Source organism: Mesoplodon bidens (genome assembly GCF_964165515.1).
Source record: "Mesoplodon bidens genome assembly, chromosome: Y".
Lineage (NCBI taxonomy): Eukaryota > Metazoa > Chordata > Mammalia > Artiodactyla > Ziphiidae > Mesoplodon > Mesoplodon bidens.
In genome coordinates, this window is record NC_138180.1 from 19,692,945 (window position 1) to 19,717,967 (window position 25,023).

General features: G+C 39.4%; 1 protein-coding gene across 1 annotated transcript; it reads right to left on the reverse strand.

Annotated features, from left to right (window-relative positions):
- Positions 1–20,003: 20,003 nt before the first annotated feature.
- LOC308609645 (spermatogenesis-associated protein 31A6-like) lies at positions 20,004–24,749 on the reverse strand (the record flags this gene model as incomplete). The annotated part of the gene is given in 5 exon segments (XM_081223377.1): positions 20,004–20,558; positions 20,560–22,024; positions 22,253–22,313; positions 22,669–22,726; positions 24,735–24,749. Coding segments are annotated over 5 exon segments (2,154 nt in total).
- Between the last annotated feature and the right edge of the window lie 274 nt (positions 24,750–25,023).

Sequence of the window (25,023 nt, forward strand, 5' to 3'; positions counted from 1 at the left end):
TGTTGGAAAAGTCCCATTCCAGCAGCATATGCCTGATGTCACAGATTAGTAGGTTTGGGATCAGAGGTGCCTCAAATTCCCAGGAGAGACCAGGGACACAGTTTGCATTATACCACCCTTACTGCCTGTGCAATGAAGGCCTTTGCTTTCTTAGATTATCCTTGGAAATGAATTTTCACATTATAGGGGCTATACCATCCGTGCCTTCTCCATCTGAAAGTATGCTTATTTCATCCATGGTAACGATTTATTCTAAGCCTGAAAAGTTACCTCTGGGTCGTTCCATAAAAAGCCTTACTGATTTGAGTCACTATTTGAAATTAATGAAAGGTCTTACTCCTCAATGGTCAGATGATGGCTCCTTTAAATTTGCTGTATTTAAAAGATTACCTTTTTGAGAGCTCTCATCATAAACAGCTGTCATATTGGTATTTATGGAAGGATCAAATTGAAAGGAAAAATAATGTATAACAGCTAGCCTCAGGGAATCGTTATTAAGATGAAATAACAGAAATTAGACTTAAAATAAATATCCAACATGAATTCCCCTTTTTAAGAAAAAAATTAAAAATTGTCCCATCTCCTCAGCATTTCCTTAGGCCCTCCTACAAATAATTAGGAAAAGATCAGTTGGAAGCCAATATTCAAGAGCTAATAGAAACAATTATCTTTGTCTTACAAATCTCTACAAAACCAGAAATGCAACTTAGGAACAAGTCAAGGCCCATTTATCTTCACCAACCTTGAAACCTATTCCTCGCAAATTATTGTAGATATTATAAAAGTTGAGGACAATTGGAGCAAAATTGTCCTGTACTTAAGAAGAAAAAGTTTTTAAAATAATACTTACCCTGAGACTTATGATAATAGAAAAATACACTCCAAAACTCACAGAAGAAAATTTACATTTTTTTCTCTGTCCCTTAAAGTTATAAATCGTACCATGTCTTTGAAATGTAAACACAGCCACATTGCCTGAGACTGAGCCCAGATTATCTCAATTGTTAGAACCTGAAACTAAAAATTAAAGAAAAAATAGGAAAGAGTTGTTTTTTTTAAACAAAAACCACCAAAAAACCCTCTCTTGCTCAAACTCTAAATCACAGTCTCCTTAAAATTGTTTATCAAGGGCAAGTACACTTAAAGGGCAAGAAGACTTAAAAGTCTTCTCCATAACTAATAAAAGACTGTAGCTATCTGAGTGAGTAAACTTAATTTATTCCAACAAGCAATCTAAAAATTCTCAAAAATATAACAAAAACGAATACAAATATTTTTCAAATTCACATGATCTAGGATAATTTTTGGTAAGTAAAATCTAGTTCAGGTTAAATGGTTTAATTAATACAGACATATATTAAGAGTTATCAACATTAAGTATAATAGCTTTATGCTATGTAGTTTTACTAAAAGTCAAATAAGCTCATGTTATCTCTTTTACAAAATTTCTCAGAAAACAGTAATAATAATAATAATTTAAGATGATGGCTAACACTACTTTAACATCTTATGAAATTGTCATGAGTAATCTGAGTGATTGTTAAGAACAAATTAATTAAATAGACATAAGATAAGAATTCTTTTAGGTAAACTTTTTTTAGCAATAATTGTTTTTGCTATGTCAACTTAAATAGTTTTCTAAATGTCTTTGATAAATTGTACCCTTAGAGTTTTGCTAAGTTAAATTAAATGAATTGAATGTCTAGATCATTTCCAACTAAGACAAAATACTGAAATATTAATTGCTGCACGAGTCTAAGTTTACCTACCTTTGACCTCTTATTACACACTAAATATGTTTGGTTCTATTAGTAAACATGTCTTGTGCTTCATTAAAAGCTTGTACTATGAAGTAGAATATGTTTCTAGAAATTATGAAATGTATTTATAAGTTTGCCAAGCCACAAAATGCTTACACAGTTAATAATTTTTAACTTTATCTTTACAAAATAATTAAAGCTTCAAAGGATTAAGAATTGTAAATAATATATGTGGTTAAAGCTACTAGGAATTATAAGGAAATTAGAATATGTTTTGGGGTAAGAAAAACTGTAAGCTATGGAGATGTTTTTATTCATGTAAAAACTTTGTTAAGTGATTTTTGTCCTAAAGCTGGTAACTTCTAAATGGGAAAGAGAACAAGGGACAAATCAAAATGGGCAGAGAAAGTTGTAAGAGGTTTGTTAAAAAGGAATCTTTAGAAAGGAATTTTATGTGTAGTCAGGTCTAAATTGGAATGAATTTAATAAAGTGATTGAGTTTTAACATCCAAAGTAAGCTGGTAGAAAATTAAAATTTGTTTTTTCTCTCTTTTTGCAAAATTTTCTTAATTATTGGTCTGCTCTTAATGAGAAATTGTAAACAAAGACTTTTTTTTTTACATTTAATGTAATCTGTCTAGCAAAACAAATATTGTACATTTTGTCTTGATGAGTCTTTGATAATTTTGAAGAAAAACTGAGTTCTTTCAATATTAAAAGAGCTAAGTCTTTTTACACTATTTAACTATCTGTATTTACATGTGAATCTTTGTCACTTTGATTAAATTGATAACTAAATATTAATTCACAGTGACATATGATCATATTTGACAAAGTGTTTTAAAACATTTTTATTTTTGAAAAAGTAGATTTTTCCCCAAGTAAAATTCTAAATGAAGTCTTATGGACCTGGAAATAATGTTCAGGTTTTCCAGAGGCCCCTTGGAACACCCTAAAAGATTTGTTTTATCTTATTAGAAAAGAGAGCTCTGAAACTCATTAGGCTTATTTGGTATGTTACTTATATGGGAAGCATTGCTAAATAAATGATCATCAACTCTAGGTTATATCATAAGGGTGAATGTTATTAATATAAATGTTCTCGAAAGTATATGAAATTCCTAAAATTGGATATGTCCTAGTATAATGTTATCAGTCATAATTCTAGTTATTATCTTAAATGTTTTGTGTCACAGAGATAAATTTTCTTGTCAATTCCATTAGAATGAATCAAATTTTTAGTAATGGATATTTGTCTTTTATGACTTAGACAATGGTTTTACTCAGATGCTTTTACAAAGGCTTCCTGAAAATGTGTTTCATGTTCAGAGAAATTCATGGAAAAGGATCTAACAAGTATTCTAGAACACAAGTTTCTGATGAATTTCAAATCATTACACTGAACTAAGAATTTACAAAACCCTAGTGGAGAAATTGACGGTTTCATAAAACTTCTAACAAAAGATCAAACAAAACAAGAATTAATTACATGGGACTAAGTAAACTGAAGAAGATGGTTATAATATTTTATGATTTTAAAAACAAATTTATTTAGTTTATTTATTTTTGGCTGCATTGGGTCTTTGTTGCTGTGTGTGGGCTTTCTCTAGTTGCAGCGAATGGCAGCTACTCTTCATTGCGGTGCGTGGGCTTCTCATTGCAGTGGCTTCTCTTGTTGTAGAGCATGGACTCTAGGTGCATGGGCTTCAGTAGTTGTGGCTCGTGGGCTTTAGTAGTTGTGGCTCATGGGCTCTACAATACAGGCTCAGTAGTTGTGGCACGTGGGCTTAGTTGCTCTGCAGCATGTGGGATCTTCCTGGACCAGGGTTTGAACTCATGTCCCCTGCACTGGCAGGCAGATTCTTAAACACTGTGCCACCAGGAAAGCCCCATTTTATGATTTTTTTTTCGTGGTACGTGGGCCTCTCACTGTTGTGGCGTCTCCCGTTGTGGAGCACAGGCTCTGGACGCGCAGGCTCAGCGGCCATGGCTCACAGGCCCAGCCACTCCACTGCATGTGGGATCCTCCCAGGCCGGGGCATGAACCCGTGTCCTCTGCATCACAGGCAGACTCTCAACCACTGCACCACCAGGGAAGCCCTATGATTTTTAAATTTGAAACATTGCTGGTTTTATTTTTTTAAGTTTTCTTTCTCCAAATGTAGGAAAATTTGTTTTTCTCTCTTAAGCTTAGAGCAGTTTGGTAAATTATACCCTTGTATGCAAAATTGAATCATTTGTCTTTTTCTCCCTACCCGATTCCTCCAGAATTCAGAAGCTTTCATTGAACATTCTTGTTTTCTTGGCAATATAGTTATTTGCATAATTTCAATAAGAATCTGTTCTCCTTATAATAGCACATATTTGCAAACATTGATTATACTACTAAAATTTTGCCTAGAATGTCATATTTGAGGGAGATATACATAAACTTAGGTTTGACCAAACAGCTTTAAGAAACTAAGGTTGACTTCATGGAGCCAATAAAGCCCCTTGGTAAAATAGTGTGGTACCTTGCTTAGAGTTTGCAGCAGCCTTACTAGTTGAGTGAGGAAGGTCACTTCCTGGCAAATGCAAGAACCTCAGAATATTTGGGGGACATTGAGGAGAAGAATTCACCCAAATCTATAGATGTCAAATGATTGGCTTGGCTTCTTAGCCTCAAGGGACTATTAAAAGTTTAATCTGGAGATTCCTTATAAAAAGTTCCAGCAAAGCAGATTTAAAAGAGCCTATATGGGAGATTTCCCTCTAACCCTGGAGATATTCTGCAGAGATAGTGGTTGACCAGAGGTAAAGCCTGAAGTCCTTCATGAATTTCAATCAAAATTGAAATTTAAGAAGCCAGGACTCCTCACAGTGACATTCAGGAGAGAGGGTAGAGACAAAGATGGCAGAGTAGAAGGACGTGAGCTCACCTCCTCTCATGAAACCACCCAAATCACAACGAACTGCTGAACAACCATCAACAAAAAAGACTTGAACATACAAAAAAGACACTCTACATCCAAAGACAAAGAATAAAGTACAACTAGATAGTAGGAGGGGTGCTTTCATGATATAATCAAATCTCATACCTGCTGGGTGGGCGACCCAGAAAGTGGAAAATAATCATCATATCACAGAGGTTCTCCCACAGGAGTGAGAGCTCTGAGACCCACGTGAGGCTCCTCAGCCTGGGGACATGGCAATGAGAGGAGGAGATCCCAGATCATTTGATCTTGAAGGCCAGTGGGACTTGAGGGCAGGAGCTCCACAGGATTGGGGGAAAGAGACTCCACTTTTGGAGGGTGCACACAAGGTTTCATGTGTACTGGGACCCAGGGCAAAGCAGTAACTCCATAAAAGCCTGGGTCAGACCTACCTGAGGGTCTTGGAGGGTCTCCTGGGGAGGAAGAAGTTGGCTGTGGCTCACTGTGGGAGCAAGGACACTGGTGGCAGAGAACCCAGGGAATATTTTTTGGTGTGAGCTCTCCTGGAGGTCACCATTTGGGCACTGAGACCTGGCCCCACCCAATAGCCTGCAGTCTCCATTCTGGGATGCCTCAGGGCAAACAACCAACAGGGTGGGAACACAGACCCTCCCATGTGCAGACAGGCTGCCTAAAGTTATTCTGATCCCACAGCCACCTCTAAACAACACTTGACACAACCCTGCCCACCAGAGGGAGAAGACCCAGCTCCACCCACCAGTGGGCAGGCACCAGTCCCTACCACCAGGAAGACTGCACAAGCTCCTGGACCAACCTCACCCATCAGGGGGCAGGCACCAGAAGTGAGAGGAGCCATGATCCTGCAGCCTGAGGAAAGGAGGCTACAAACACGGAAGGCAGAGAAATGTGTTCCAGATGAAGGAACATCATCAAACTCCAGAAGAAAAACTAAGTGAAGTGGAGATAGACAATCTTCCTGAAAAAGAATTCAGAGTAATGATAGTAAAGATGATACAAGTAACTGGAAAAAGAATGGAGGCACAGACCAAGAACATAGATGAAATTTTTAACAAAGAGCTAGAAGTTTTTAAAACAAAGAGAGATAAACAATAACTGAAATGAAAAATACTCTACAAGTAATCAATAGCAGAATAAATGAGGCAGAAGAATAAATAAGTGAGCTGGTAGACAGATTGGTGAGAATCACTGCTTTGGAACCGAATAAAGAAAACAATGAAAACAAATGAGGACAGTCTAAGAGACCTCAGGGACAACATTAAATGTGCCAACATTCACATTATAGGGGTCCCAGAAGGAGAAGAGAGAGACAGAGGGGCTGAAAAAATATTTGAAGAGATAATAGCCAAAAACTTCCCTAACATGGAAAAGGAACAGTCACTCAAGTCCAGGAAGCACAGAGAGTCAAATACAGGACAAACTCAAAGAGGAACATGCCAACACACATGAATCAAATTGACAAAAATTAAAGACAAAGAAAACATTAAAAGCAACAAGAGAAAAACAACAAATAGCATACAAGGAAACCCCAGTAAGGTTATCAGCTGATTTTTTTCAGCAGAAACTCTGCAGGCCAGAAGGGAGTGGCCCAATATATTTACAGTGATGAAAGGCAAAAACCTATGACCAAAAATACTCTACCCAGCAAGGCTCTTATTCAGACCTGACAGGGAAATCAAAAGCTTTATAGACAAACAAAAGCTAAGAGAATTCAGCACCATCAAACCAGCTTTACAACAAATGCTAAAGGAAATTCTCTAGATGAAAAAGAAAATGCCACAACTAGAAAAAAAGAAAATTATGAATGGGAAAGCTCACCATTAAAGGCAAACATACAGTAAAGGTAGGAAATCATCCACTCACAAATATGATATCAAAACAAGCAATCATGAGAAGAGGAGAGTACAAATGCAGGATATTGGAAATGCATTTGAAATTAAGAGGCCAGCAACTTAAAACAACTTTTCGTATATATATATACACTCTGCTATATCAAAACCTCATGGGAAATGCAAACCAGAAATCGACAATAGATACACAAAGAAAAATCAACCCAAATGCAACACTAAAGATGGTCATCAAACCACAAGGGAAGAGAACAAAAGAGGAAGGGAAGAAAAAAGAGCTACAAAAACAAACCCAAAACAATGAACAAAATGACAATAAGAACATACATATTGATAATTACATTAAAAGTAAATAGACTAAATGCTCCAACCAAAAGACATAGACTGACTGAATAGATACAAAAGCAAGAACCATATATATGCTGCCTACTAGAAACTCACTTTAGATCTAGACACCCACACAGACTGAAAGTGAGAGGGTAAAAGAAAGGTATTCCATACAAATGGAAATCAAAGGAAAGCCAGAGTAGCAATAGTAATATCAGACAAAATAGACTCTAAAATAAAGACTGTAACAAGGACCAAGAAGGACACTGCATAACGATCAATGAATCAATCCAAGAAGAAGATACAACAATTGTAAATATATATTCACCCAACATAGGTACGCCTCAATATAGAAGGCAAATGCTAATAGCCATAAAAGGAGAAATTGACAGTAACACAATAGTATTGGGGGATGTTAACACCCCACTTTCATCAATGGACAGATCATCCAGACAGAAAATCAATATGAAAACACAGGCCTTGAATGACACATTAGGCCAGAAGGACTTAATTGATATTTATAGAGCATTCCATCTGAAAGCAGCAGAATACACACTCTCCTCAAGTGCACACGAAACATTCTCCAGGATAGATCACATGCTGGGCCACAAAGTGAGCCTTGGTAAATTTAAGAAAATTGAAATCATATGAAGCACCTATTCCAAACACAATGCTATGAGATTAGAAATCAACTACAAGAAAAAAAACTGTAAAAAACACAAATACATGGAGGCTAAACAATATGCTATAAACAACCAATATATCACTGAAGAAATCAAAGCAAAAATTAAAAAATACCTACAAATGAAAACAAAAACATGAAGATCCAAAACCTATGGGATGCAGCAGAAGCATTTCTAAGAGGGAAGTTTATAGTGATAAAATCTTACCTCAGGAAACAAGAAAAATCTCAAATAAACAACCTAACCTTATACGTAAAGCAACTAGACAAAGGAGAACAAACAAAACCCAAATTTAGTAGAAAGAGAAATCATACAGATCAGAGCAGAAATAAATGAGAGAAAAAACAGTACGAAAGATCAATGAAACTAGAAGCTGGTTCTTTGAAAAGATAAACAAAATTGATAAACCATTAGCCAACATCATCAAGAAAAAAATGGGGAGAGCTCAAAGCAATACAATTAGAAATACAAAAGAGATTACAATGGACACCACAGATATACAAAAGCTCATAAGAGACTACTACAAGAAATTATATGCCTGTAAAATGCACAACCTAGGAGAAATGGACAATTTCTTAGAAAGGTACAACCTTCGAAGACTGAACCAGGAAGAAATAGAAAATATGAACAGACAAATCACAAGTCCTAAAATAGAAACTGTGATTAAGAAACTCCAACAGGGCATCCCTGGTGGCACAGTTGTTAAGAAACCACCTGCCAAGGCAGGGGACACAGTTTAGAACCCTGGTCCAGGAAGATCCCACATGTCACAGAGCAACTAAGCCCGTGGGTCACAACTACTAAGCCTGCTCTCTAGAGCCCATGAACCACAGCTGCTGAGCCTGCATGCCAAAACTACTGAAGCTCACATGCTTAGATCCCATGCTCTGCAACGAGAAGCCACCGCAATGAGTAGCCCATGCACCACAATGAAGAGTAGCCCCCGCTTGCCACAACTAAAAAAAGAAAGCCTACATACATCAACAAACACCCAATGCAGCCAAAAATAAAATAAATAAATAAATTTATTTTAAAAAAATATTAAAATTTATTTTAAAAAAAAGAAACTCCCAACAAACAAAAGTCCAAGATCAGATGGCTTCACAGATGAATTCTATCAAGCCTTTAGAGAACACTAAACACCTGTTCTTCTGAAACTATTCCATAAAATTTCAGAAGAAGAAACATTCCCAAACTCATCCTATGAGGCCATAATCACCCTGATACCAAAACCAAACAAAGGTACTACAAAAAAAGAAAAAGATAAGTCAATATCACTGATGAGCATAGACTCAAAACTCATTTACAAAATACTAGCAAAGGGCATCAAATAACACATTAAAAGGCTCAGACACCATGATCAAGTGGGATTTATCCCAAGGATGCAAGGATTTTTCACTATCCACATATCAATCAGTGTGATACACCACATCAATGAATTCAGTAAAGTCACAGAATACAAAATTAATACAAAGAAATCTCTTTCATTCCTATACACTAAAAACAAAAGATCAGAAAGAGAAATTATGGAAGGAATCCCATTTACCATCACATCAAAAAGAATAAATACCTATGAATAAATCTACCTAAGGAGACAAAAGACCTGTACTCTGAAAACTCTAAGATGCTGATGAAAGAAATCAAAAGTGACACAAACAGATGGAGAGATATACCATGTGCTTGGATTGGAAGAATCAATACTGTCAAAATGACTATACTACTTAAGGCAATCTACAGATTCAATGCAATCCCTATTAAATTACCAGTGGAATTTTTTTTTTTTTTTAGATTTTTTTCATGTGGACCATTTTTAAAGTCTTTATTGAATTTGTTACAATATTTCTTCTGTTTTATGTTTCGGTTTTTGTTTTTTTTGTGTTTTTTTTTGTTGCATGGCATGTGGGATCCCAACTCCCTGACCAGGGATCGAACCTGCATCCTCCTCATTGGAAGGTGAAGTCCCAACCACCGGACCACCAGGGAAGCCCCCACCAATGGCATCTTTCACAGAACTAGAACAGAAAATTTTAAAATGTGTATAGAAACACAAACCCCCAAATAGCCAAAGCATACTATGAAAGCAAAATGGAGCTGGAGGAATCAGGCTCACTGTCTTCAGACTATATTACAAAGCTACAGTAATCAGTATGGTACTTGCACAAAAACAGAAATATAGATCAATGGAAGAGAATAGAAAGCCCAGAAATAAACCTACACAACTATGGTCAATTAAGCTATGACAAAGGAGGCAGGAATATACAATGGAGAAAAGACAGTCTCTTCAATAAGTGGTGCTGGGAAAACTGGACAGCTACATGTAAAAAAATGAAATTAGAACAATTTTCTAACATCACAGACAAAAATAAACTCAAAATGCATTAAAGACCTAAATGTAAGACTGGATATTATAAAACTCTTAGAGGAAAATCCAGGCAGAACACTCTTTCACAGCAGCAATATCTTTTTGGATCCACCTCCTAGAGGAAAGAAAACAAAAACTAAAATAAACTAATGGGACCTAATAAAACTTAAAAGCTTTTGCACAGCAAAGGAAACCATAAACAAAACAAAAAGACAACCTACAGAATGGGAGAAAATACTTACAAATGATGAGACTGACAATGGAATAATCTCCAAAGTATTCAAATAGCTCATGCAGCTCAATATCAAAAAAGCAAACAACCCAATCAAAAAAATGGACAGAAGATCTAAATAGACATTTCTCCAAAGAAGACATACTGATGGGCAAAAAGCGCATGAAAATCTGCTCAACATCGCTAATTATTAGAGAAATGCAAATCAAAACTACAATGAGGTATCACCTCACACCAGTCAGAGTAACTATCATCAAAAAGTCTACAAACTGTAGACTACAAAAATGTTGGAGAGGGTGTGGAGAAAAAGAGTCCTCCTACACTGTTGGTGGGAATGTAAATTGGTGCAACCACTGTGGAGAATATTATGGGATTCCTTAAAAAACTAAAAATAGAAGTACCATATGATCCAGCAATCCTACCCTTAGGCATGTACCTTGAGAAAATTATACTTCCAAAAGATACATGCACCCCAGTGTTCAGTGCAGCACTATTCACAATAACCAGGACATGAAAGCAATTTAAATGTCCATTGACAGATGAATGGATAAAGAAGATGTGGTATATATATACATTGGAATATTACTCAGCCATAAAAATGAATGAAATAATGCCATTTGCAGTAACATGAATTGACGTAGAGATTATCATACTAAGTGAAGTAATTCAGAGAAAGACAAATATCATATGATATCACTTATCTGTGGAATCTAAACAAATGATACAAATGAACTTAATTACAAAAGAGAAACAGACTCACAGACTTAAAATACAAACTTATGGCTACTAAAGGGAAAAGGTATGGGGAGGGATAAATTAGGAGTTTGGATCCACATATACACACTACTATATATAAAATAGATAATCAACAAGACCCTACTGTATAGCAAAGGGAACTCTACTCAATATTCTGTAATAACCTATATGGCAAAAGAATCTGAAAAAGAATGGATATATGTATATGTATAGCTGAATCATTTTGCTGTACACCTGAAACTAAATCAACATTGTAAATCAACTATACTTCAATATAAAATAAAAATTAAATTAAAAAAAGAGATTAAAAAAATAAGTGTCTTCCAATGCAAGGATCAGATCAAAGAACATGAATGGGATATTCCTACTGGGACGATTAGGAGGATAACACATCCTTGGTAGGTGCAGAGCCTGTTCACTTATCCTCTGACTTTCCTTGTTCCCTTTCTCCACTACATCCAATTAAGCAGATAAAAACTTTGGGAAAGCTGTCTCTTCCTTCACCAATGCCAAGAAGGACAAACTCAAAGAGCCATTTTCTGTCTGTCTTCCTCTGATGTTGCTTCTTCATGTTTGAGCTATTGGGAGGAGAGAGAGGCAATAAATTCTCTTAATAAAAGCACAAAATAAAAATAAAAAACAAGCCTATATGTTCAGTCATGATCCTTGCTATACTTATATAAATAAGACCAAGTGTATTGAATCTAGACTTATTTTGCAAACAAATTTGTCTTAATTTGGCTATCTTTGATAGAAATGAGGGTGATTTTAGAGAGAAAAATTATCTTTCAATAGAAACCAAAATACGTATTGTGGATATTAGATTCTAGTGCTATTAATTTTCCTTGAAGTTTTGTTAATTACCTGAAAACTGGACTGTATCCTGAATTTTTCTAGTTTCCTCCACTACCTGACTACAACTCTCCAAACTAGTGTTTCTAAATTTTCTCCCACCCTTTTGACTTGGAACCATTGGAACTAAAACTGCCTTTTTTTCTGAAGTCCTGCATACTGAAGGTAGATATCTTAATATAAACTTCAGAGAAATCTCCACAGCAGCTCATGTTTAGACAGTCTTCTTCGTTCCTGTTGCTATATGGACCACTCAGAAAGCTTACCTGAACATCTGATGGACATTCAAACTACAAAAGATGCTTTAACCCTGACATTTAGAGCTCTTCTCAACTGTCTACCCTCAGAACTCAAAAACTGATATGAAATTTGCCTCAGTTATTAACCATTGTTTTTTTGTCTCCATAGCAATGCCTCTTTTTAAATACCTGATTGCTTGTACAGTAAGCTTAACTTCTACTTGGAAATACTGCTTTGGAAGAGAAAATTAAGGTAAAATGATCATATGGATGGACTCTAATCCAATATGACTTGTATCTTTATAAGGAGGGAATATTAGAACACAGACATGCACAGACTGAGGGGCAACCATGTGAGGACATAGCGAGAAGGTAGCCATCAAAGGAGAGAGACCTCAAAGAAACGAAACTTGATACTTTGATCTTGGACTTCAAGCCTCTAGAGCTATGAGAAAATATGTTTTTGTTGTTTAAGCCACCTAGTAGCCAGTGCGGTATTTTATTATGGAAGCCCTAGCAAACAAATACAATCACTATTAGGGAAAATAAATCATGTGCTTTGTTATTCCAGTAGAATGATTTTAACACTGATTACGTCTTACCTTGAGATTATAAAAGACAGTGATAAACATTACTGTAGAGTATATATGAGTTGTGTCCTATGAAACAAAGGAAGTTAACAAACACCTCTCAGCTGTAGATGATGCCATGTGTTCATCTGATCAGCAAGAGGACATGAATTGAAGGGAGAACATTTTCTGCTTCAGACAAGCAACTTCCTGGGTTACCCTGAGTATGACAAAGAGGGCCATTGCTTGGGGTCCAGGTCTCCAAGCAGTCACAACAGGCCTCAGGAACCCACAAGAAAATTGTGAAGGAAGAATATTACTAGCCAGGCCCATATGAATCTTTTCCTCCCATCACTGTTCTTTTGTGAAAAATTCTTCCAAATACACATTTTTGTCCCAAAATATCATGTTGGACACTCGCTACTAGGAGCAAATATTTCTAGCATCTCTGTTGGATGAATTTTCACACTTGCAAAATCACTCAGAAAAGAGTTCATCCTCCCAACACCTCCCCTGCACCAGTGTCCCCCTAAACAGCATCTGACCACAATATGAAGGAACTTACCTCCCAGGTAAACAGGTGCTTGAATGTGATTTAATTATCTCTGCATCCTCTCCCTGGTCTCCCTGTGAAATCTAGTCACCTCTTTTCATTAAAGCATTTCTGTGAGAAGCCCTGTAAGGTGCTAGCTATTCTCAATTCTGTCCTGCTTATTTCTCTGAAGTGCCTAGAAGCTGTCCTCTCCACACACAAACTGTTCTGACAAACTTCATTTGAATGATTTGGATTTTAATTCTCAATTTGCTTCTGTTCCTAAGCCTTAAGGCTTTTTTTTTTTTACCAATTCAGAAAAAAGCATCATTAAAAATAAGACAAGGTTGGGCTTCCCTGGTGTCGCAGTGGTTGAGAGTCTGCCTGCCAATGCAGGGGACACGGGTTCATGCCCCGGTCCGGGAAGATCCCACATGTCGTGGAGCGGCTGGACCCGTGAGCCTTGACCGCTGAGCTGGCGTGTCCGGAGCCTGTGCTCTGCAACGGGAGAGGCCACAACAGTGAGAGGCCGGCGTACCAAAAAAAAAAAAAAAAAAAAAGACAAGGCTACTCGCAGATCTAACATGCTAAGCTTTAACTTAGTACATTCTTAGGACTGATGTTTTCCAAGGAACAAACTTTCTTGTTTCCTGTGCAATAATAAAGGTTTGTTATGAAAGTTAAGTACAAAAAGTGAGAAAAAATAAAAATAGTGGTATCTTCACAGTTGGGTTCTTAACATATTTTCTGATACATGTAAAAAGAGAAAAATTGGCAAAATGAGTACCAACATTTTTAAAAATAAGAATTAAGCCTAAATCCCTGGATTTACCAATTTTATAAAATAAGAAAGTAACATTTTATAAAATACAATTTTATGAAATATGATTTTATAAAATTTGTTTAGCTAAGTAACAAATGATTTGCCCACAAAACAGATTTAGCAGGTGGAGTCCAGGGGGCACATTCTACAAAATAAATTTATTGACACTGTAAAGGATTACTAGCATAAAATTGTGGTGGGAATAAAAAGGGCAGTGACCTTCGTCCTGAAGTTTAGGAGTGATCCCTGAATTGAGAGATATCTGAGTTGAAGTGGTCACTGGAAACAAATGGTAGAGACAAATCACAGAGAGCAGACTGTATCAATTCCAGCTTCTGGACTCAGAGAAGGAAGGAAGAGCTTCAGATTTCATTGCAGAGAATGAGGCTGAGAAACTTTAAAATCAGATATTTTTTCCCAGATCCAGGGCGACAGCTAATGCACAAAAATGCTTAAAGCCACATAGGTATGTCACCTTTATTTCCTAGAGAAGATGTTAGCATTTTCTAAATCCTCATCTACCGTGCCTGGCATGCATTATTTAATAGCTTTCTGGAAGTTTCATCAGCACCACTGGTATATCTGTAGTACGATGTGTCTGTGGAGAGTAGAGAATGCAGGTCCGGGCTGGGGGCAACGGACTCTTCTAGCTACCACAGTGAGTGGTGCCCCTGCAAACCTGAGTAAGGAAGACAACTTGCCTTTGGGTGGGTAGTGTTACAATCTGCATGTCTAGGGGCACAAATGTAAAGACCGACCTTGTTCTGGGAATGATTATGATTCTGACTGACCTCAAAGGGGTAATTATGAAACCCCTGGATCATCAGGATCTGGATGTTCCCTACATTTTCCATGGTGTGATCATGACAGAAAGTGTGGCTGTAGATATCTGGGAACATTTCCAGAAATGTCCTCCTGTAGGAGTTAATTATAAAGTAAATGTGTATAAAACAGAAAATAATATTGAAACCTATCAAGGGGAGTAGATCTTAAGGGTTAATATTGTAGATGGACTACTTTGGAAAAAATCTTTTTCCCTTGGAGTATTAAGAAGTCATCGCATAATTGCCATCTCTCCACATTTTGTTCTAGAGTGCCTGGTTTCTTGATATCAGTGTGAGACCTGTTTTAAATAAAAATCTATTTGTAAAAATCCAGATCTGTAATATGTTCCAAATATCATTGTAGTGTCTTTTAACTATAGATTAAAAATCACTTCATTTTCAACAAAATATTTTGATGTAAACATCAAATGTTTTGAAAACAAAGGGGATCTGTTTTTGTTGTTTTCTCTTTTATCTAAATTTTGTATCCATTTTGTCTGGGCATATTAAATGGTAAAAATATTTATAATATTTGCACTAGGTGAATCTTCTTAAAAAGAAAATACGGAAGGTCACAGAGTATGGAAATATTAATATCTTTTTAATAGATTGATCCCCCTTGATTTCTTATTCTGGAGTAAAGGTACAAGTTTTTCCATGAAAATTAGACACACAAATCATCTGACACAATGTATGACAGATGGAAAATGGTTGATGGGAATTTTGTTTTAATGCACATTGTTCATTGTAATTTTGCCCAGCTTAATGAACTGTGAATTAATAATGAGGAGCAACACATTCAACGTATTATAGTAATAAAGTGCTTTTATGGACATTTTTCATGTTTCCAGGCTTTCTTGGCCACCCTGAACAATTTTAACTCAAAGGATTAAAAAATAATCGCTATTTAACTGTGTTAAAATAGTCAACTTTGAAAAGGATATTTTCCTGTATGAACTTTTTCCTAATTGATCCCATTTTGTTCTGATCAGTAAACTTACCTGAGTAAGCTGCATATTGAAAAAAAAGTGATCTGATAGAGTATTAGATGACATACATGACCATAGTCCATTGCTTTCTGATTCAATGACATAAAGGAGTAAAGGGAAAAATTAATAATTATACATTTTTTAATTAGGAGAATAGGAAAACTAAATTTCTTGTAGAAATAAGCCCAAAGAGTCCTCGTGTCTGCCCTGTTCCTCTTAAAAGACCGCGACGCTGTAATACCAATGGATAATCTGGGAGACAACCAGCTGTCATTAAAATAGATTTTACCAAGGCAAGGGCAATAGGTTGCTTATTAGCAGTGAGAAATCAGTAGTCTTTTTAGAAGTGTACCCTTTGGAAAGTGAGAGATATATAATAAATGAAAGCCTTTCATTATTCATTGTTATAAGCCAAATGTAGATTAAATATACACTACCTTCAATTCAGATATAAAGATATCCTTCCCTCAGTAATTTTATGAGGTAACATGTAGAATGTCAAGCATAGGCTAAGGCATATATTTTATAATCTTTCAAAAATTTTTAAAGCAATGTGTTAACCCTATAATGAATATAAAATGGATCCTAATGCATGTCTTAGAAAATGTGCATTTCATAGAATTATTTAAGAATGAATCCTTAATAGCCCATCTTTTTAAGTATGTTAGCTGAACGTTATGATTGTGTAATATCATTTTAGGGCATTACCACATTTTAAGAAATAAAATAATATTCAGAAGCATAATTTTGCCAGAATGTAAAATTTAAAACCAGAAATTTGACTTGTGAAAAATCCTCACATGATTATTGGCCTGTTAAAAAATAAAGCAAACCTCACAAACCTAATGCAAGCTATTATGTGCAAAATCATGTGCTAGTTACACAGCCCTCTGGGAAGTGAATGTGAGTCCGGATGCTTCTTTCTTGGTTTATTTCATTCCTAGAGTACCTTTGTTGCAGTTTTTTTCTTATGTTCCCAAAGGAAACAAGTAAGCCATCTCAAGTTTAAGCTTTGTCCTCAATAAAGTAAAAAATGTGCCAGATACCATTTGACTGGATGATAACTAAAACTGGACAAATATTTTCTCTCACTGGAGACTGACAATGTTTTAGTTGTGTTTAAAATTTTTGATTCTCCTAAAAAAAGGGTACAAATGAAAACTTATGGTTACCAGGAGATAAGGGGGGAAGGATAAATTGGGAGATTGGGATTGACATATACACACGACTATATACAAAATAGATAATAATAACCTACTGTATAGCATGGGGAGCTCTACTCAATACTCTGTAATGGCCTCTATGTGAAAAGAATCTTTTAAAAAAGTGGACATATGTATATGTATAACTGGCTCCCATTGCTGTACACCTGAAACTAACACAAATTTGTAACTCAACTATACTCCAATAAAAATCTTTTAAAATAAAAAAAAATAGAGTACTACATGCATTTCTAAGAAATAAACATTATTTTCTTCATTCTTCTAAAATAAATAAAAAGAAAATAATGTAATATGTGATTTTCAAGCTAATGAACACCTAAGAAAGAAATTTGAAAATCTACATTTGGAATGTATAATTCTTTTGTTCAGAGGCAGTGACATTACAAAAGAACAAAACTTCTCAAACATTTCCCCATTTAGAGTAATGCTGACAATGAGTGTCTGGTGGATCTCAGAGGGGCACAACTGATAATATATTTATCATGCTGACAGTTTGCTAAGTGGTTTCATATTCACTAAGAAAGACTTGTCAATGGATACTGAAGAATAGATGTGAGGTCTCTGTGAGGTCTTTGTGCCAAGACTCTGTGTGTTGTCTCTGGGTGAGATCTCTGTGTGAAGTCTCTGTATGCGGTCCCTTTGGAAGGTATCTCTGGGAAATCTGTTAAATCTGTGCTAGGTTTCTGTCTGAGGGTCTGTGAAGCAACATGAGGTCCCTGTGTGAGGTCTCAGTATGTGATCTCTGAGAAAGGTGTTTGCGTGAGAAGTCTCTCTTGGGAGGTGTGTCTGTGAAGTCTTTGTGTATTGTCTCTGGGTCTCTCCATTTCTTTTTTTCTTTTGGTCTCTCAATTTCTTGTCTTACTGTACCTTATGGAAGACAGAGAAGCAAGAGAAGGGCAAAGGGACTTGCTTCTTTCTGTTTTCTTGCTCTTCCATCAGCATCACCTGTCTGTGGCACCCTCCCAGCAGGAGCCAGGGGGGTCCAAGTCCAGCTTCCCCATATTCCCAGAACTCACTTCTGGGTGCCACTGAGAGCACCCAGCAGCAGCCAGGCTCAGGTCCCAGCTCTGTCATCTCTTTCCTCTGGGTACCGACCCCTCCCACAAGTCCTGGCTCCACTCTCACTGCTCTGCCTATTCTGGAGGCTGCCTTGGGAATTGGGGCCCAGAGGTAGGGCCTGGCTCCAGGGAGAAACCAGGGGTGTGAACAGTCCTGTGCTCACTCTGCCCCCTCCACCCCAGGTCACAGCATTTCCACGTGTTGAGGGGCCTGACAGGGATGGGGGATGGGGTCCATTTCTGTTGTCATTTGGATCAGGGGCATCAGCTGGAACAGAAATATCCACAATGAGAAAGACACCACCTGGAGCTGTGTCCACCATGCACCTTGCACATGGCAGGAAGCACCAAATCACTCTAGAGAAATTCTTCCTCGTCTTCCTGCTTTTCCATATGGATGGGGGTCAGGAGACAAGAAAAGCTGTGCAAGAAGCAGATCAGTGGAACACCCCTGGATTGCACCCTGCCCCATCCACTTTGCACAGGTTCCCTCCACACCACCACAAATTCTGTCTGATTGCTTCTTCACCTGCCAGTCTCTGGGGTGTTCAAGGACTGGGAGACAGGCAAGGCTTACTACACAATCACAGGCCAGTCCCCACCTCTCCCCTGGAGCAGTCCTTGGGCCATGTGTTTATGTGAAGGTCACCAGACTAGGAGTCACATCCCAAGTTCCCTAGTCCTGGCTTTTACACCTATTGTTAAGTTATCCTTCCTAAAAGTCAAGAGGTGATGATGTGTAAGCTTATTAAATATAGTATTAAGAGATTAACCTTCCCTGATTTGCTTTACTTCTATAAGTTTGACCTTCTGTTTTGACCTAAAGGTGGTTTCTCTAGGTCTGTGATCTTAGAGTTGGAATAGGGTAGAGACCCTGGGGTGGGGCCATGATGAGCTACTGGACCCTTAACTTTTCCTCCCCTTTAGGCCTTTAGATGGTGGTTGTATGTCAGGGGGCTGCTCTTTCACAACTGCACATTTATGGGAATCTGGTACCACTTTGCCTCCTTCCTTGGATCCAGTGATTTTTCTACACCTACATCCCACCCTAAATTCACAGTGTTTGACCATCAGATAGTTACTACCCACAGTCACACCCCTATTCCATTCATCCAAAACTCCTTCTCTGGGGTTAACATAGAGTGGAAGGTAGGTGACCCATGAACATAGCCATTCATTTATATGGGACTGGACTCAACACAGCCCTCAGCAACCTCCCTGATACTCCCCCCACCTACACACACAGAGCTGGAAATGCCATCCTTGCTGCTGCTCTAAAGTCTAGGAAAAACAGAGGTGAGGGAGGGTGATGCTGTACATTTTATTATGCCTAAGCTAAAAGGGGTTCATAGGGCATTTCTCAATCCCAGCCTTCATCAGAGAGAGAAGGAACTCTTAAGAGCAGATGTTGGATATTCCCTACCAAGAAATCCATGGGCAAGATTTCTCCTGTTTCTGAACTCAGAGCCCATACTCTATTCCCCGCAAACTTCCATCCACTTGGCTCTGACACTTCCTGGAGCCTGAATTGGAATGTCCGGCCCTATCGTGTAAACCTATCCACTACAGTTGCATAAAGTTCAAAGTAGCATAGAAGAAGGAGAAAGACTGGTTGAACCAGGTCCTTGGGTGTGGGTTTCATAGGTTTTTTCCCATCTCATTGTTAGAGTAATTTTGGTTTGTGTAATGACAGTATCATAATGTGCAATGAAGGGACACGATACAAGGAGCAAGCTTGTGATGCTACTGTCCACCTCCCTCCATGCCCCTCCCTTCTAGAAGACAAAGTGCACAGCACAGACAGCAGCCATTACACTATGCTTTTATTAGAAAAAATATATATATATGTATATATATATGTATTGGGGAACATTAAATATCTTGGATGTGCTAATGAGAAAATCATTTTCTCTACATGGACTGAATTTTTACTTGGAGACATGTTTTCCTACTAAAGGGAAGACTAAAGAAGGATTTTACTGTCGACCAGGCAAAACACCTCCCCAAAGATGACAATGCCTTGGACAGTGTTGATGGTGGGCTGGGGCACCTGGAATCCTTGGCCCATACTGGCAGGTACTAACTGGAAACAAACTCTTCTTGGGGGGCAAGGATGGGAGGCACCTTAGGTCCAGCTGCTCATCGTCGGACCTTACACTTTTCAAACTATGTTGGTGTCTGACTTCCCTTTCCCTGATAGAACAACTCTGGCCCTTGGAGGTGGCTTTATGACTGCAGGCTGTATAACCCATCATTCTCCCTTGCTCTGAGTAGGAGGTAAGCCTATGGTAGCAGAAACACCCACATATTGGGACTTGGAATTCCAGTTTGTGTTCATTTAACTTTGTGGCATGAAGTCCATGGTGAATTGCTCTTTTTTCTTCTGGGGTCTGTCCAACAGCTCTCATGAGTGCCTGACCCTCAGCAGTCTCACTCTTCAAGATTGATCTGCTTTTGACTGATCCGTGACTCTGGGCAGTGGCTGATATGGGCTTTTTTTTTTTGCAGAGCATCTCGACCATTGACTTATTTCTTGGGGAAAATCCACTTTAAATATAGCCTCATCCTTTTTCTGAAGAGGCTTTCTGGAGGGTTATGTTTCTTCTCTGGCATGAGCTGGAGACATCTGCTCCCAATAGAGTCTGTTATTCCCCTGACCTGGGCAGGGCGGCTCATACTTCCAGCTTGAGAGGTCCCTAATTCTTTAAACCTTTCTTCATGCTCTCCTGGTTTATGCCTCCTACAGTCCTCTCTTTTGTACGTAGGGGCAATCATCTTGCTCTGGCTCTTCCATGAGTCTTGGAGTTTTGAAGTTTTGGGCTCTTGCTGCCCTAGGTGGCTCCTTTGGGCTTCCATAAGGCCACTTGGCTCCTGGGAAGCTAACCTGTCTCTGGTGGGGACTCTCTGGGGATGGCACTGAGGCACCTGAGAAGCCAAGTTGTCTGCAGCAAGGAACCTGTGTTTGGGAAAGTCCTGAAGCTGGTTGTCTGACTGTACCTTTACTTTGGAGTTAAACTCACTAGCAACCTCCATGTTAAGGCATGGCTCACCTGGATGTTGGAAAACAGACAGTCTAGGTAGTAGGAAACTTCTACTGGCCCCTGGCACCTCTAAACTCCTCATATGTACATTTGTGGTTTGGGATTTTGTCAACACTTTGGTTTCCAAGATAACACTAGACTGTGGTTGAAGATCAGGAGACTCCTTGGCCTCCACAGCCTCCCTGGCCTCTTCACCTCTCAAAGATTGGGATCCTAAGTTCACCTCCATCACTGTTACCCTATGGCAGGGGTCTCGTGAGGCCTGACCACCACTCTCCTCTCTTGGCTCATTCCTGACCATTGCTGAACTTGGACCTGGCTCTAGGCTGTCCCTCTTGACCCATTCCACACTCTCACTCTTCCAGGTTCTGCCCACAAAGCTGAGTGTGAGGGACTGAGAAGGTGGCCTGTCCTCCTGTCCAGTCAGAGAAGCCTTTGAGGGTCCATGGTAGTCAGCAGATGGAATCGCTCCCAGGGCACTCTGGATTTCCTTGCACACAGTTGAGGGGACAAGGAGAGGCCTCTTCAGGGTAGGAACTGACTCTTCTGTTATCACCTTCTCTCCTGAATGAGCCTGAGGAGGTTTCTCCAGGAACTCAGCACACTTGTGTGTTGAGTGGGACCCAGATACACAGGTGGCTGAAGGGGAAGCGGCAAACTGCAGAATGGTGGAGGGTTGGAACTTTTTCGACTTAAAGAGATTTATGGTCTTGAGGACCTTGAGGTGTCGGGTCCACCTGTGCTTTACCCAAAACCTTATAATATGTGCTTCCAGCACCTCTAGAGTGTCTGGATCAAGGAAGGAAACCCTACAGGAGGTGTTCATGCAGGGTTCCCAACCCTTCAAGCAGTATCTTCCACAGGCTCCAGCAGGCACTGCTTTGCACGTCTCACCAGGAGGGTCTTGACATGAGAGCTGATGAAAGTTGCCCTTGCCAGGAAGCCTCCCCAGGCAGCTGTAGGAGAGCAGATGGGGCCAGGATGGCTGGACAGGACAGGCAGGGGTGGGCACCTGCAGCCCAAGAACCCTCCTCTGCCCCCACACTGACTTCATAATGCCCCTGCTCTCCTTCACCCTAGGGCCTTAGCCATGCCCTCCCATGGCTCCCCCTCCCAGGGCTGGGGTCACATTAGAGGCTCTGGGAGGAAGGACGACCCAGGAGAGAAGGGGAAAGATTCTTTACCTTTGCAGAAGTGAAACCAGGTCGTGAGTCCCCTCCAGTTCTTCCAGGCAATCTCTGCAAGCTGGAAATCAGGAGACTGGGTCATAGTGGTGAAGGCAGAGGCCTAAGAGTCTTTCAGGAGGCTGAGTGCAATGACCCTTTAAGGGAAATCTTTGGAGGATTAGACTCTGGAGCCCAAGTATCAGTGTCCAAGGCCACATGTCCCTGACAGTGATGGTAAGTCTCACTAGAAAAGGGTTTGTCCTTTGCAAAGTGCTTCCACGTTCATTAGGCTCTGTTAATTAGGCTCAGGCTCTGTTTCCTGAGGAATAAGCTCTGCCACTGGCATCCTCAGAGACCGTGAAGCTGGGCCCTCAGGACTAGGAGAGATGGAAGCTAACTCTCGGGTCACGCAGGACTGAAAGGCAAAGGCTTACCTTTCAAAGATCCACTTTTCTTCCTACTCCTGCTCCTCCCCTTCAGCTTTACTTGATGCTGAGAGATAAGAAAAAGTGAGGGGCTAACACCCAACTCTCACTGTCCTCTATCTAGGCAAGCTGTGTTCATGAACAACATGACTTTCTACATTTAACTAAAACTCTGTGGGGTTTTTTCCCCTTTTACTTATTTTTAAAGTGGATAACAATCTTTTCAGTTTTTCTTCTTTGAAGAGTGCAAAGAAGGTTTTTTTTTTTTTTTTTTGGGGGGGGCAGGGGGTTATTCGGGCCTTTCACTGTTGTGGCCTCTCACGTTGCGGAGCACAGGCTCCGGACGCACAGGCCCAGTGGCCATGGCTCACAGGCCCAGCCACTCCGTGGCACGTGGGATCATCCTGGACTGGGACACGAACCTGCGTCCCCTGCATTGGCAGGGGGACTCTCAACCACTGCACCACCAGGGAAGCCCAAGAAGGATTTTTTAAGTTTTAATCACCATAGATTTCTTCTGTCACTGTTCCTCTGATCAAGAAACACACACATTCTCAGACCTACATGCCCATGTGAGCTTTGTCAGATAGGATTCTGCTTCCCAAGGCCAGAACTCTAGTCCAGCCTCTTCTCTCAGGCTCTCATGGGCTCAGCCCCAACACAGAGGAAGGTCTCACTTGAGACACCCGCTGTGGGAAGGTGGCTGGTGAACCAGGGCTCAGGGGTCAGCCTTCCTGCAGAGATTGAACTCTTAGTAATCCAGTCCTTAACCATTAGTCACTGCATTTGGGACTTGCCCTGGAGCCCTCTACCATACCTGAACTCCTGGTCTAAGATCTTAGGCTAGAAATCCTCATGCCCACTCTAACCCCTCTCTGGCCTGGCTTTTCCCTAGAAGGATGATGTTCTATCCTTTTCTGAGAGTTCCCATCTCAGGAGTCTCTCTACGTGGTTTAGAAAAGTGGAAATAAGAATAAGAAAAAAAGAGATAATCTCTGCTGGGATTAAGCCAAAGGTTTCTTACCTTCCTGATGTTTCTATGTTTCCTAGGTGGTGCTAAGAATAGATTACTCTGGAAGCAGTGGAGTAACATTAGGAAGAGCCCCAGTCCACACAGGAACCCAAGGATGATATCAATCACCCAGGAAGTTGGGCTGGATCTCAGCCTGATGGCAACAATGTTTTTCAAAGAAAAGAGATTCTCCATCTTCTGAACTGCATTGCTGCCCTCAGACAACAGAGCACTGGGAGTTCACTTGATGGCAGAACCCCAGGCCTGCATCACAGAGCTGTGGACTTGTAACAAAGGGCTCCTGAGTGTGGGGGAGGGGCAATAAGAGAAATAGGCTGAATCACTGCCCCTCCTTCCCATCCAGACCCACAGACACCTGCACCCTCCTGGGGCTTCCAGATCCCTCCATCCAACTACTCTCATCCTGTCAGAGAGACCTTAGCCAATTTTCTCTTCATTCCATCTGGAACCTGGTTCCTTCATCCATTAGAGACCTTTACTTGAGGCCCAGCAACTTGATAACTCTTGAACATCTTAAGCTGACCCTGGAAGACTGGCTGTTTCACAGACATTTTTACTCAGGATTTCCTTTGTCCTCAGCTCCAACTTTCCCACATCATGTTTGTGTCTTGTGTAAACCCAGGGATAGAACTTGAATTTCTTTTACACTTATTTAGTTTTGTGAATTTTGAATAGTGTATGTTTTGCCTCATTTTCTATCAGAGGGAACTACACACAAAAATTAAAATAATTTATTTTCCAAAAGTCATAAGTATGAAAGAATTATAAATAGTTATGTAATAGGGAAGAACAAATCTGCCTCCACATGAGATCTTTTTTACTTTAATCTTTATGCTTTGTTGCCTGAGCTAACTCTGTCCATCCCTGTGATCCAGGCTGGCTCTGCAATTTTTGGAAAACAATGTTGCCTAGAGCCTGAAATATACAGGATAGACTATTTCTAAGGCTCTGACTTTTAAGAGCCCATTCATGGAGATAAAAAGTTGCAGAACAGAGAATAATAATTGTTTAATTGGAGGTTTACAGGAACACATGACCTGACCAGGATCTGATCCATCTGGCCAGGCTCTAGAACAAAGGATCCAACACCAAGATATTTGCAACAATTAGTCATGCCCCTCCCTCACCTTGCCTTTAAAAAGGCTTTGCTGAAAGCCTTCAGGGATTTTGGGGTTTTTCCTGGGCATGAGCCACATGTCTTCTTGCATGGCACTGTGTAAACCTTTCTCTGCTTCAAACTCTGATGTTTCAATATTTAGCCTCACTGTGCATCAGGCACACAGACTTGCATCTGGTAACAGTTAAACCTTCAAATGATGTTTTTGTAAGTT